A 14895-nucleotide genomic window follows, 5' to 3' on the forward strand; every position below is an offset into this window, starting at 1 on the left:
CGCGAGCTGCCTGTCCCCAGAACACATTTTAAAAAAACGCGGTCTCTGTAGACAGCCCAGGGTCTACAAACAGCAACAAAAACAAACTGTGCCCACCTGCACCACGAAGCATACGCAACCAGTGTTCCGGCATTGAAGCCAATAACTAACAAGAAGGATTTGGGGGTGGGGGTTAGTGGGCGGAAGCACAGAAAGGATGGGGGAGGGGACGGGATGAGGAGGAGGAGGAGGGAGGGGCAAGCTAGTCTGGTTTTTGTTTGAAAATACTTTACTCAACACATTATTTATCGCTTCAGCACTTCTGTGCTAGTTTCACGACAACCTGAAAATGTCAAGAGCCTGTGATGTCACAGTAGTTTAATATTTTATCAATGGTCAGAGCCACACTAGCTGTGCCCCCCCCCCCCTTCCACTCCTTATGCTAAGCTAAGGGAATGGCCTCCTGGTTCCATCTTCATGCTTAAAGGAACATGCCGACTTATCGGGACTTAAGCTTATTCACCGTATCCCCCATAGTTAGACAAGTTGATACAAACCCTTCTCATCTCCGTGCTGCTGTAACTCTGTCTGACGCCCCAGCATTAGCTTAGCCTAGCAAAGATCCTGCCGGTAACTGGTTCCAACTAGCTACTGCCCTGAATAATTGACAAAATAACACCAACATGTCCCTTTTTACATGTTGGGATTTTTATAATCACAGGCTGTATAAATTACAAGGTTACATGAGTCACATCCATATTCTAACCACATACTAACTAGGGCTGGTTTGATATAGAGAAAATCCAATATCACAATATTCTTCACCAAATACCTCAATGTCGATATTGCAACAATATTGTATGGTTGACTATTGGTGCTTTAACAACATTTCATTTACAAAATGGGATTTATGATAAATACCCACCAGAAATGATTTAATGACTTAGTGGGTAAAGGTAAACAATAGAACAGCTAGAACAGCCTGGTAAGTTCAGAAAATGACATAACTTTACTGTAATGCAGCCTGTATAACCAGATAAAGACAACACACATATTATATTACAATATATCTAATATCTAAGACAATATCTAGTCTCATATCGTGATTAATGTGGACGTATCAAATAAAAGTACCATTAAAGAATTAAAAGTAAAACCTTTTAACATATTTATTTAAGTAATTGATTCATTTTTATATGAATATTTACATGTATTTAATTATTTATGTAAGTATTGCCTCATTTATTTATTCAATGATGTATTTCAAAAGCTCCTTCATTTATGTATTCATGTCTTCATGTATTTATTCATAAAAAAAGATTTCCCAAAAGCGGGGTGCCCTGGTGCCCCCATGTTCGAGGGCTCAGTCCTTGCTGCAGCGGCCCGGGGTTTGATTCCGACCTGCGGCTCTTTGCTGCATGTCACTCCCCTTCTCTCTCCCCTTTTATGTCTTCTGCTGTCCTCTCCAATAAAGGCCTAAAATATCCCCCCAAAAAAAGCTTTAAAAAACACATGTAATGTAATACAGTGCATGTAATATCATGTGTTGTCCTAACAAGCACAGAAAATGATGTAACGTTTTGTAAGGTATATTTTGCTTTTGTGTGATTCTCGGGGATTTTCTTTCTTCCCATGTCTCCCAGGTAACGATGAGGTGACAGTGCTAGAGGTCTCCTGGCCAGACGGCAGCTCCATCACTCGAACCCTTCAGCCTGGTGAAATGAACTCAGTGGTGGAAGTAACCTATCCCATAGGAGGGGAAGTGTTGCTGCTTGCCAATGACACGCAGGTACGCACAATTGATCCACGGCATCAATTATGAACACTTATGATGTTCGAGGTAGTCTGTGATAGAGGCCTTTTGTCTTTTTCTCTCACTGTCAATTTCAGTTCAATTAGAAGCAGTTTTACAACAACTAACAGTAGAAAATAACACACAACACATTGTTGTCTTATTTGCAGTTCCTTGTCTGCAAAATCTAAATATCACAACTAGAAAGGTACAACTGATAGCATTTGTTATATACCAATCATTTTTGTTCTTCTTTTTGTTCAGTGTGGTAAAGGCTTTTCTGTGAAGAATGGCCGCTGTGCAGGTAAGCACATTTTCTTTTTAATCAGTTCTTTAAATGAAGTGATTTTTTTTTTAAAGACGAATAAAACCATTTAAAACGAATTTCTTTCTATTTTCTTGGATTTCTGTTTCTACAGGTCTGTGAAGATAATCACATCAAATGCAATCAAAACCTTGCTGTAGAAAATACAACATCGTTAGAGAAAACATTTTCATTTTACACGTTTTAAAATACTTTTCTTTTTTGTCTCTACTTGTTTGTTTTCTTTACCCTATGAGTAGTTTTAATACTGTTGTGTTTCTATTTGTCCTTAACCTTTAATTACTAGGTAACGGTTGTTGTATACAGAATGTCATGGCAAAATCCCTAAATAAACTGCTGCTAATCAATATGGTCAGATTGTCATTTCATAGCTACAAAACAGTCGTATCTGTATTAAGTGCTTTGAAAGACTCCCTTGGTCTCACATACACAACTTTATCACTCCACAAACTACCTGCATGTTAGACCCACTGAGTTTTCACTACAAACCTGCAGCCATGTGAAAATGATTGAGTAAGAACAAGATATAAACTCCGGCAGACTAGCTGGAATAATCACAAAGGTCTATCTCTCTTGTTTGCACCTCTCTTCTGTCGTTTTTACATCTTCCTTTTCATCCATTTGTATTGTGTTGTCTTAATCTGATGTCTGTCTTTCCTCTTTTTCCTGGCCCATTTGGTTCTTCTCCCCTATTCTGTCCCTGCATCCATGCAGCGTTAGCTCCGTTTTACGATGGCGTCTACTCCACATCTGTCTCCACGTTTGAAGCCTCCTGTTATAAGACCGTTTTACTACACTGTGTCATGGTGATCTCTGCACTGGCAGATCTCAGGGCTTGGTAGTCTTTAGGGTAAAGTCAATACAGTAAGACAGCCTGGAAAAAGCATTTGCTATAAGACTGGACTTCCTGTGACACGCAGTACAGTAACACCATGTTGGTTTAATCAGAAGCCACATTCTAGTATCTGGAAATCCTGTAGTCTGCATTTTCCTGGTGAGCTGGGTGTGCGCACTTGTCCCTCCATGTTGCAAGTATAGAATTAAAAACTGGGCTCCATATCATGCCCTTTACTAAACTGAAAGTGTGACCAAAGCTTGTTAAAACATCACATTAACAATTTTTTTTAATCTGACATTTTATGTCTCACGTTTTTAGAGCATGTAATATGTTTTAAATCACAATCATTATTCACTGTAAACATTTTCCACAGCAGACATGTTGACTTGTGACTAGGAAAATCACAGCTGTTAGTAAAAACATTATGGTTGGCAACATGTAAGCGCCCCAGTAAGACGGCATGTACAGCTATCAATAATTGTATTATTGTTTATATTTTTTGTGTTTTGAGAAAAAGGTCTATTGTGCATAATATAAATATCTTTGTAACTATTATCCAGTAAGTCACTTTCACAGGGGGATATGATAATATATAGTCCATATAATCGATGGTTAAATGAAATCCTGTACAGACAAGGTTACCAAAAGAGATTGCAAATATTAAATAAAACTTTGAGAATGCACCATTGATGTGTATATTATTCAATAAGTTTTGTTTTTATGATTTTCTTTTATATATTATATTATCATATTAATCACATGTGTAATTAGTAGCATTAAAAAAGCCATGATCAATGGGTTTTTTTCTGGCTACTTTGGGGCAGCAGAATGAGCATGAACATTGATATAGTATCACCCAATGAAATTGTTGTGGCTAAGGTGTTATTAAAACATCCAGCTGTTAAAGAACAACATTGTTATTTATTGGAAGTTGTGTTTCTGACTTCACCTGACAAATGAGTCCAGTGTTCACTATCTTTTGGCTCTATTTGTCTCCTGACAAAAATACATAGCTTGTTCTTTGCTAAATGCTAACAGGTAGTTGCTAACGGTGCTCTTTCACTGAAACCAGCTGCTGACACTGATGAGAGCGGTAAGACTAAAACAAAACCGTAAAGCTGGGTAAAATCAAAACAAGCTCTCCAGAGTAAAGGTTAACTGAAGTTTCTCAGAGTTTGATCCAGTATTAAGGTAATAAATGTTGATTAGCACAGCTTTAATAACCGCTTTCCATTTAGGAGTTGAAGTTGCAAAGCCCTGCTTCTGTGCATGCTGGGTTACAATCATGGCTCACTGGCACATCTGAATGGAACAAGGCCATTATTAATGTGTAAACACCTGTACTTTTGCTGTGACAATTGAAATGTCTGCCAGGTATATTTATAAAAAAAAAAAGGAAAAGAAAAAAAGATGAGCTCTGTGCAGCTGTGATGAAACAGTATTTATTTGACACCAGTCGTATTCGCATGTGTATCAAACAATAAGCAGTACGAAAGTTTGTTGTTGCACAAAAATGTCACCAAAATAAAAGACACATTCACATTTGTGAGCCAGTTATGGCAGTTATTGTTCTTTGGAAATGTGTTCAAAAACCGAGGAAGGGTTGGTGTATTCTTTATCACTGAAGGTAAGATTCAGGAAGACTTTTCGACCCATCCTTTGTCTACTTACAATTGCATGTAATGCATAGTATTTTTGCATTATCAAAAGTTAATTAGTTAGTTTCACTCATTGAAACCAAGAGGTTAGTACCAAGGTGTGTGTGTGTGTGTGTGTGTGTGTGTGTGTGTGTGTGTCTGTCTGTCTCTAACTATATAGGCTTCATGTGATATGGAAGATCTGCTACATATTATACATGGATGGGCTAAATGACATTCATCTGCTACCAAACAGCATGATTTACATCAGAGGTAAATGAGGTTCTTTGTACAGTTTATCTTGGTGGGTGAAACTTTGCGATGCCTTCAGATAATTGTACATCCTACGCAGATTTGCTCAAATCTGGAAACTCAGTTAGAGCTACAGAAAACATGTTTTAATGCCAGTGTCTGGTGTGCAGGGTTGATGGTGGAGTTCAGTCCACCATGGTCCGGTGCAGTGCGACTGTGGCTGATCTGAACCGTGTAATGCGGCTGAGGTTTGGTGAGGCTTGTGGTCTTCACTTGTGCCTCAACACTTCATTCCTCCCTCTTTTTCTCTCATCTTTTCTCACCCGCCAGATTAAACAAAGCTGTGGTAACTTCAAAGAGGACAGGAAGAAATATAATGGTACAAACACACAAAGTAGTACGAGCTAAAATAAGAGTGAGACACTGAGAAATTAAGATACAGCATTGCACGGTAACATGACTGTGTCGGCGCATGCTTGTTCCTTTACAAAAAAATTCCTGCAGCACATTTTAAAAGCATGAACACCGGGATGGCACGTCACTCGCAGCATGACTTTAGCTGTCAAAAGCAAGTGAATCCTTTGTTAGAGCGTAGCTTTGGGATGTATGTGCTAAGTGTTGGAACAGGGGAAGCATCATTGTCCTCAGTTCTCCTGCAGGGTTGCGAGTGATCGGGGGGGACGTGGTTGTTAGGAAGTACCCAGTCATCGAGCAGTACTGCCGGACACAGAGCTGCTCCCCGAGCTGGAGCCACTGGAGCCCCGGTCTTCATAGATGGAAATCTCTATCTGGTGGGAGAGTTAGGGACCAAGAATTTGCTAAAGAGTGGTTTCTTAAACAGAATGTATGAATGCACATGCACTCAAAGACACTGAGTAAGGATACGACACGCATTCCCCTTTCTATGGGATCAGTGATGAGCAGCCCTCTGGGAGCATAGATCTTCTCATTCTGCTCCTGAATGTACTTGGCTATCTTCTTCAGCACCTAACACAGAGACAGTAGAAAAACGAGAAATGGTGCAGGATCCCAGACATGTTAGTCATCGTCCAAGACCATTAAAATGAATAGAGTTTGATATTGCCAGTCTGACCTTCTCATAACGCGTCTCCATGCAGAGGAAGATGAGATACGCTGTAGCGCAGGCCAGACACCCCTCCAGGTAGGACTGGCCACCTATCTTTTCTGCCTGAGCATAGTAGTTGTTCAGCGTCTTCACAGTGTCCTCAAACAGTGTCCGCTCAATCTGCAAACACACGCAGAGTCATGAGTTGCAGGGTTAGGATTGACAGTGACAGGGGAGAAAAAGGCAGGTATACAACTTACATGCAACTAAGGTCCAAATCCAACTGGAACATTTCAGTTATATGATTTGTCTTTACAAGCACATACTGCAAAGTCTACTATAGCTATTCACCAGCTATGATGATGATGGATCTCTTGATAAAAAACGATACGCAATTTAGCAACTATTATCCATTCCAACATGGAGGAAAGAATGAGATTCAAAACATTATCTATGTCAGTTTACACAACTCATTGGTCATCAATATATAATAGATCAATCATAGCATTACAGTAGTTTCAATCTAGTACTATGATACCTCCAAATATACCTTCAAATGCATGCATGGTTGGATAAGCATGTTAGATAATTACAACACATGATATTTCTTTTAAAGCCAAAGTCACAGGCTACGGTCTCCTCACCCTGCTCTCCAGCTCAGAGGGGAACTTGGTCTGAAACCGGCAGGTGGTCCCTTCGCTGTAGTCTCTCTGGATGAAGACTTTATTAGCAAGAGATGCACTGTGCCTCAACTCCTGCAGATTGTGGAACTGAGGAGGATAAATCACACACACACACAGACAAATTTGGTGAGGTTATATACAGTACACCTTTAATGAGTCCACAGAAAGAGCTCCATCTCTCTCGGCACCTGTCCACTCACAATGTGTTCAAACAGTGGCAGGTTTGGGAGGATAGGATGATACAGGAGAAGCAGACAAGATGTAATCAATCACTCTATGGCTCAGTGGCTGCACTCATTTCTGCCTTGTGTTCTGTTGGAGCAGAGCCCAGCATTGGATATACTATCTTTTATACACACACACACACACACACACACCACAACACACACACACACACACACACACACACACACAGTCTTCCTCCCTTTCTCTCTGTTCTCACAGGTAGAGTACAGCAGGAAACGGGACAACATTTCACTCCATCTCACAACAGATCGATCAGGCGGAACACGATGAGGCAGACTGATAAAATGCCATTCAAACTCTTGTAATATCTCCTGTTAGTGATGGAAATATTGTCACGGTGTATTTTTGGTAAAGATAAAATGTTGTTCACAACGTTATTAAAATATTTTGCATTTCTAAAAGCCCGGGTGCAGCCGAAAGGGCTGACAAGCAGTGAGGAGGTCAGGGTGGGTGGCTGCTGTCCATGGTGCTGAACGCTATGCACATATGTGTGGGTGTGTGGGTGTGTGTGTGTGTGTGTGTGTGTGTGTGTGTGTGTGTGTGTGTGTACACCGGATTAACAGGGCGCCTCAACAGACAAAAACACCAAAACAGCTTAACATCGCAGGGAGGTGATCCACTGTGTCTGCCCCATTTCAGTTTCCATGAAGCGCACAGCTGACTTTCAAATTCCCTTATAATCCTTTCCTTTTTGAAACGCCAGAACTCGCTCTACAGAAAGAAGAAAAGAAGCCCTCGGACGAAACTGGCACGATAGGTCACACATGCGTCCGTATTGATTTAAGTGAACCGCACATTGTGGTTTCACCCTATGCAGCATGCAATGCACTCATTGACCACGTTAACTGCACCAGTTTTATTTAACTGATAATGCAATTGTATAAGCTGGTAAACAAAACATCAAGCAGGAAATTAAAAGAGATGATATGACAGCCTTACCTCTGTCGCCATGTTGCCATCCGCCGCCGTAGGGACGTCCCTGCGTGCGCTGAAATCGCTTTAGTGGGACACATTTGAGGAATGGAGGGGGAAGGGCGGGGGGGAGAGAGAGAGAGATAGAGAGAGAGAGAGGGGGGGGGCGGGGCTAACACAAGTACAGTGTTTAGGTTATTTTAATTCAGCTTTTAGGTGTATGAACGCCGCTTTAAAGATCTTGTCATTGGCGTAAGTAACACATTCCCTGTAAACCATGACATTGGACAATGAGCCAGCATGCACAATACCAGAAACCTAAGAGTAATCCTAAAACTGAAGCAGACAAATAGAATTCCGCGATTAATTCATTTTTCACATCTTTTTCTACCTGAAAAGGGTAAGCCTATCTATGGGAGCAAAGTAGGCTACTGATAGACTTTGAACTTACATTAACTAATTAACTGGCTACACTGACTTATTATCTTTTTTTTTAGAAAATAGATGCCTATTTACACATCTAACAGACATCATTCATTTGGAGTCGTGTATCTGGCCACTTGGAGAATCGAAGTCCAATATTCTCTCTCTTTTAGCTGTGGTAGGGGCCACTAACTTCTGAGAGAAATATCTGGCTCTTTAGCTGCTAAATGCTCCACTATGTTCACCAGCCAGTAACTGTGTCCTTCAGCTGTTTGGTACTGAGCAGGTAGTGTACAGTTGGGTTTATCAGAGATTCTTTGGCTAAAAACAGCTGATGAGAGCGGTGACAGTAAAGTGACACCAGTTGTGGGCAGTAAAAACCAAAACAATGGCCTGAAAGACACTCAAACGCTCCACAGATCTGAGGGGAACTGAAGATTGTGGTTAAGTCTTACAATTGAGTATTCAGTTGCTTTTATTATGTGTTTTTATTATGACCTTTCTTTGTTTTCATACTTACAAAGACACCAGAAGAGTGACCATATGTCCTTAAGTTAGTTTAAAATCACAGGGTTTAATTCAATATCTCATCCATAAAATAACGGAAATATATACAGACTTAATCATCAGGGAAAATAATAACTTGCACTTTCTTGAGTTTTAAATTAAATATATTAGATATAGTAGAACCATTACAGTAACAGTTTGTATCTGATTATAATAAAAGCAATGCAAACTATTACAATCATCTGTGTCTGAATCATGATTAAAACAACTTTCCACCACAATCCACCCTTTGGGTTATAAGGCCTCCACATCAATTCTTTTAAGTCCTGCTTGCAAGAGTGTGAGGCTCTGACGATGAGTTCAGCTGGTTGCTCAGTTCAGTTAATCAACTTTAATCCAGTTGAGTCGCCTTGGATCCAGTTAGAGGAAAAGCCCAGGCTCCACGGCGCTGTAGCAGTTTTTTTTATTTCTAGGATGCTGCTATACTCCAAAAAATCTGACGTCATAACAGGAACACTGACAACCAAAAAGAAGCACCAATTTGATCATTACAATTAAACCGAGCTGGTCCGCTAAACCGTATTTTCTGGTAACTTGTCACAAATGTAATGTGATTCATTGCAGGCCATGCATTTTCAGTTTACTGCCATAGAGTAACCCTTGTTTTGTGGCATGTCATATCTATTCCCTTTATGAATAGATAAGGGGAATAGTAAGCTCCATTGGCTTCATACTCCAAATAACTAATTACATAACATTGCTGACCAGCTGCAGGTCAAAGTGTATTGGTGGACAGCAAACAAGCCTGGCTGGCCAGCCTGCACACACAATGGCAATCAAAGCCAAATGTGGAAATTTTTGGGGTCGTATCTCTATTATTTTTGTTCATCTGAACAACCCACTTAACCATCGCATTCATCATCACTTTAAAAACATGCCATATTAATACTCTGCCTCAGTTTTGTTCGTACAAAAAAAGTCCTCTCAGCATTACAGTAAACATAAACTGCTACACAGGGCTGAATATATAAACATTCAAGTGGAATCAACCTTATGGCGAGGCAAAGCATGTGAAAGCAAAATCATTGAAGGCCTATAAACTTGTCACCACTAGCCCATTCATGGCCTCCACCCTACTTGCTTTGCACCTCTCTCTGCTCAGTAAAGGGAAAACATCCTTTGATTTTGGAGCCATGGTGCTCTGTGGCAAGTCTCATTGATGAATAAGGTCCAGTTCTTCATTGAGTGTAGAAACAGGAAATATTTAGCATATTACAGTGGAGGTCCAATAAGCAACACAAGTAGCCAAGTAGGGCTGCAACTACCAAAGACATGGGTTGGGGGTGGGAATTTTTGACAGATGTAAATGCCATAACTTAAAAAACCAAGGTATTTGTTAGGGTTTCAGTAACTTGGAGGAGGCCTCTAACTGGCCAATGGGAAGACATGCAATCTCATTGTAACTTGATGAGAGAGGAATTACAGGCAGCACAAACAAACACAGTCTCTCTCTGGGCCTCTGGAGCTGCAAAAGAGAAAATAAGGAAAGAATAACATCATAAGTCAACAAATGAGTACGACAAAAACAGACAGGATAATGTGTAGTGAAATGATGCAACAGTTGTGCATTTTTTAATAATCGGTCTAAAAAAAAATTAAAAAGCATAATTTACATGTTCCCTTCTCACCTGTTGCTCCCATGTAAGATCTCAGCACCTTGAAGGAACAGCATCGAGAACAGAAGCTGTTGCCACAGTTACTGCAGCTCCTCTGTAATACAAATAGACATTGTGTTGAAGCACGTGACAATAGAACAGGAAGACAAAATAAAGTATGATGATGTTGAGAGGCCTAAATATATCCTCATTCTTGTTGCAAGTTTTTCAGTCTCACCCTTTTCTTCAGCACGGAGAAGACGGCATTGCAGCTAGAGCAGTTGCCTTTGAAGAAAAAGACAGAGAGAGAAATAGTATTATGAAAAATAAAAAAGCATCTGTTTGGAGCTACGATATGAGACTACCAACCACCGGATGGGTTAGAGCAGCAGACTGACCTGTGCTGGTGGTGGGGTAGCGTTTACGCAGTTTCTCAGTCAGTTTAGACACCTTGCTGCGTATTGGTTCATTGCGGCTCAAGAGACCATTTTCAGAAATGGTGTCATACTCAGGAGCTCCAAGAGGCCCGTCATCATCCTCCTGCGGGAGAGGGAAGGAAGGGGGGGGGGGAGACAAGGAAAAATGAGGTCACATACTGTGTAATCTGGAGTTGTTTTTTTTGGAGTATAAAAACCTAGCCAAGAAACAGAGCCAAACCCAGCGGTAGGGCTGAATTGGATACAAATTAGTTTTTATTGGGAATTTCAGCGAGTTTGTCTAATAGATGTTTGGCAAATGAATCAAGTATGATGATGGCAAGTACTTGGGCCAAGAGGGAGATGGACTAAGGTGGAAAATACTTGCATTTACAGTAATAATACATGCATGCATGCATGCTTATATGGCTGCACCAAACTCCATGAGAAGCTTAGAAAAAAATAAAAAATAATGTGGACCCTATATATATATATATATATATATATATATATATATATATATATATATATATATATATATGGGTACCTTAAATCAAGCAATCTGATTAGTTTCCCAGCTATGAACTATTCAGACTGCTTAATTTGAGCTATGATCACCACATACCACAGCTATGACGACTAATTCTTAAACTATAAGTATCCCTCTTTGTCTGAGAAAAAAAACATTGTTCATCTGTACACACAGTGTCATGACACAGAGCTGGTTTGCAAAGTATCCCTTTAAGTGAAGGCTATATTTATAATATTTTCACCCCTTTACCTTGCTGTCAGACATCACTTTCCAATGGGGAACTGAAGCTGTTATCTATGCTCTCTTCATAGCCACCAGACTCCATTGACAAAACCAGTCATTTTACCTGGCAGAACACAAGGGTTGGTCTTCTACCACTGCCTTGGTTGGTTAGTTGCCGGTCTACTGCTGTTAGTTTGTTGTGACTTTACTGAATCTGAACTAACTCTTTAGCGAAAGCAAAATAAATAGTCTCTGCTAGCTGCTAGTGTAAGCTCACATTACCTACGTTCCATAGCAACCACCTCAGTATTTGCAGGCAGCCAACCAGCCCAAAAGGGATTTTTTTGTTTTGAAATTATTTTGTATTAAAACAAAGCTATATACATTGGAGTGTACCTATACATTTCATATTGCAATACTTGACGACCGTTTTAGTAAAGCAAGAGCTCTCTTCATCCTGTTATATGTTATATCACACATAACACAACCTGTTGCAAAATACCTTGCAACACGTATACCTCTATCTACTCACATAAGTGGACTGAGCACCCAGGCCCTCATGTGAGGAGGGCCCAAAAAGATGCTAGAATGAATAGCCGTGGATGTGGGGAGGGGCCCATAGAAAATGCCTTTCTAGAGGGCCCAGAATTTTGTGCAACGCCTCTGTGCCTCTATGCAAAACACACAAATGAGTCCATCTTACTGAAATAGCATGAGGAAGGAAAAGCGAATTTCATTTATGCATTATGTCTCGTGAACAATAGCAGTCATGCAGACTAGAAATGAGTGAGCTGTACAATGGGATTATTGGAGACAACAATCATGGGCCTGTTAATTCTAGTGTTACTAACACTAACACATAACTCATGCCAGGGAAACTAACACTTGGTGGGGGATGGATGGGAGGCACTGGGAAATCCACTTACCACTAAGACCAAAGGGGTTTCCTTGTCAGGACGCAGAACAACACATGAGAACAATGTTACCCCCAAACACCGATATTCAGTGTGTGACTACACAGGAACATAACCAAAACCATGCAACACCACAAGTTAACCTCACACAAGGTTACAACACATGAAGTAGTTGTTCACGTGTCAAGTAGTTCTTTAGTTTGAGTCTACCGGGCGGCAGTGCAGCAGAAGGGGGGGGCACTCACCTGCATGGAAACTGAATGTTCCTGAGTTCAAAAGGACAGCAGAGAGAAACAGGAAGTTACAGGACATACGTCATGAAGACGATTTTCTTACATACATGGCTAGCGCCTACAATTGTGGTTCAAATGTGTACTGGAGTAAAGTATTGAAGAGTTTTTTTCCTAAATTTGCCAGCGACATTTATAAATCAGTGGCTTCAGGACATTGTCAATCATTTTATTTTAAATGGATTTCATTTACTTTTTTCAGTCTACACACAAAAACCTAAAGTGACAAAATCAAAAAATATTAAATTCTGCTACAAAAATCAAAACTTGCAACCTCTCCTTTACATTAGTATTGAAACTCTTTGCTATGGCACTCCAGGTGCATCCTGCTTTACCATCCTTGAAGTATCTCTAGAACTTAATTGAAGTCTACCGTTGGCATTCAATTCTCAATTGACTTTCAGTTGTCATTGTACTTAAACAATTAGACAATTGTTACCTGCAAAAGTGACTAGTGTGGGAAGGTAGTTAGGAAGAAGTAATAGGTATCTACTATACAGAAAAAATAAACATTTCTGGGAATATCAATGTTAATATACAAGAGTTTACAGATTTAGGGGAAAACTCAAGTAACCACTGGGAAGTTATATGCCTCAGTCACCAGTCAAGTTGCAGCTAATATCCATGTCTGTCCAGACTTACATTATAAATGTGATGAAGACTTTGAAAGATTTTCTTAAAAGATAATACTTGTATTTTTTAACAAAACCTAGATGCACACATCTTCAACCGGCAGCACAGAAGATCCAAACAATCACCACAGTTTTAAGGTGGGTACCCAAAATTAGTGTCACCAATTTATTGTTTGACTAAATGTGAAATATGGTCACACAATCTCCCACTTGGATCCTGAGTTATGCCATTGAATAATGCCCAGAAAAGTGTTTTTCAGAACATTATGATGTCACAGTGAAGTTGACCTTTGAGGTATAAAATGTCATTACTTCATCCTATTAGACATTTGTGTAAAATATTGTCATAATTAGCTGAGATATCGCATGCACAAGAATGAGACGGATGTACTCTGTAAATACAGACAGACGGACAACCCAAAAAACATGACAGTAAAGTGTACAATTAGGTTTAGAGTGGTACTTACCTCAATGGCATCCTTAAATTCATCATCAGGCTCTGCCTCCTCAGCCTCCTCTACACTGCCAGGAGACAGGTCCTGTCATCAAACAGACACACACGCACCCAAATAAACAAACACACAAACACAATATGGAATAAACTAAAGGTTACAGCTACAGTTGATTTTAATGTAAATCACAAATGCTAATTCCTTCCGTATTCAAACCCACATCCACTTTTCTCCACCATGCTCCCTCCTCTCACCTCCAGACTAGTTGGCGTGGGGGTCCTGTCCAACAAGTTGCCGTGTTCCTGTTCTACACACTTTCCCTCTGAGGGCTGGTTCTGGCCCATGTGGATCAGCTTTGTAAGGTCCAACAAAACTGGAACCACAGGAAAAAAACAACACTTTAGCTTTCCTCTCTTAAATCAGAGCTAGTGTTGTATTCAGCCTTGCTCCATCCAGACAGGATGAACAAACCTCTGCAGAAGTCTCTGTTCCACAGGAAGATTGCGCTGTTGAGCCCAGCAAACACCCAGCCCAGTGGAGCGATGTAGAGCAGGCAAGCCAATATTAACATCCCTCCATAGAACCTAGAAGGAGATATTATATAGGAGATATTATAAATGTCAGTTCCTACTTAGACAACAACCAGCATATAAGTGACTGAGCGGCCAGTACATTCTTACAATAAGAAGAATGTACTAGAATGTACTGTAACTATTGACCTGGGCTTAAATAAGACAGTATTTAAATTAAGGTGTTAACATGGGTTTTGCAGAAGAAATATTCCACTGGTTTTCTAATTCAGAGAGCACAGCCTAATGATGTAACAGTATGTTGCAATGAGAATTTCCCTCTAAATATTTAAGTATTACCGCATTACAGTCGAGTGATGTAATTTTCTGAACACACCAGTTTGTTATAGCTGTTCCCTTATTTGCCTTTACCCACATAGTTATTTTATCAACATAACTGATAATGGATTATCAAAAATCTCATTGTGTGCACATTTTGTGAAAGCAACAATAGTCAACCCTACAATATCAAGATATTTTGTCAAAAATATTATCAGGATATTTGATTTTCTTCATACCATGTATAGATGTGTGTGTGTGTGTGTGTGTGTGT

General features: G+C 40.0%; 3 protein-coding genes across 7 annotated transcripts in view; 1 reads left to right on the forward strand and 2 right to left on the reverse strand.

Annotated features, from left to right (window-relative positions):
- crtac1a (cartilage acidic protein 1a) overlaps positions 1-2443 on the forward strand; it is a 9690-nt gene extending 7247 nt beyond the window's left edge. The window contains exons 12-14 of the mRNA XM_032525435.1: positions 1623-1768; positions 2036-2075; positions 2191-2443. Of these exons, the coding sequence (XP_032381326.1) occupies positions 1623-1768; positions 2036-2075; positions 2191-2198 (194 nt within the window). The 3' untranslated portion in view covers positions 2199-2443. The remainder of the gene's footprint in view (positions 1-1622; positions 1769-2035; positions 2076-2190) is intronic.
- Positions 2444-4360: 1917 nt separating this feature from the next.
- golga7ba (golgin A7 family, member Ba) lies at positions 4361-7841 on the reverse strand. The gene is made up of 5 exons (XM_032525485.1): positions 7758-7841; positions 6534-6659; positions 5917-6069; positions 5709-5810; positions 4361-5611 (listed from the first exon to the last, which is right to left on the reverse strand). Exons 1-5 carry the CDS (start codon positions 7767-7769, stop codon positions 5528-5530), a joined length of 477 nt encoding a protein of 158 aa, XP_032381376.1. The 5' UTR covers positions 7770-7841; the 3' UTR covers positions 4361-5527.
- An 868-nt stretch (positions 7842-8709) lies between these two features.
- The window catches only part of zfyve27 (zinc finger, FYVE domain containing 27), a 9682-nt gene continuing 3496 nt past the window's right edge, over positions 8710-14895 (reverse strand). Inside the window, exons 6-14 of one of the 5 annotated variants that reach the window (XM_032539957.1) lie at positions 14245-14357; positions 14028-14146; positions 13789-13860; positions 12645-12665; positions 12412-12432; positions 10714-10855; positions 10554-10600; positions 10334-10430; positions 8710-10185 (exon numbers count right to left, since the gene is read on the reverse strand). In XM_032539957.1, coding sequence (XP_032395848.1) covers positions 10115-10185; positions 10334-10430; positions 10554-10600; positions 10714-10855; positions 12412-12432; positions 12645-12665; positions 13789-13860; positions 14028-14146; positions 14245-14357 — 703 coding nt within the window. In that variant the 3' untranslated portion in view covers positions 8710-10114. The remainder of the gene's footprint in view (positions 10186-10333; positions 10431-10553; positions 10601-10713; positions 10856-12411; positions 12433-12644; positions 12666-13788; positions 13861-14027; positions 14147-14244; positions 14358-14895) is intronic. The other 4 variants (XM_032539966.1, XM_032539975.1, XM_032539982.1 and 1 more) reach the window with 4 other exon arrangements.

This window comes from Etheostoma spectabile, chromosome 2 (assembly GCF_008692095.1).
Source record: "Etheostoma spectabile isolate EspeVRDwgs_2016 chromosome 2, UIUC_Espe_1.0, whole genome shotgun sequence".
NCBI lineage: Eukaryota > Metazoa > Chordata > Actinopteri > Perciformes > Percidae > Etheostoma > Etheostoma spectabile.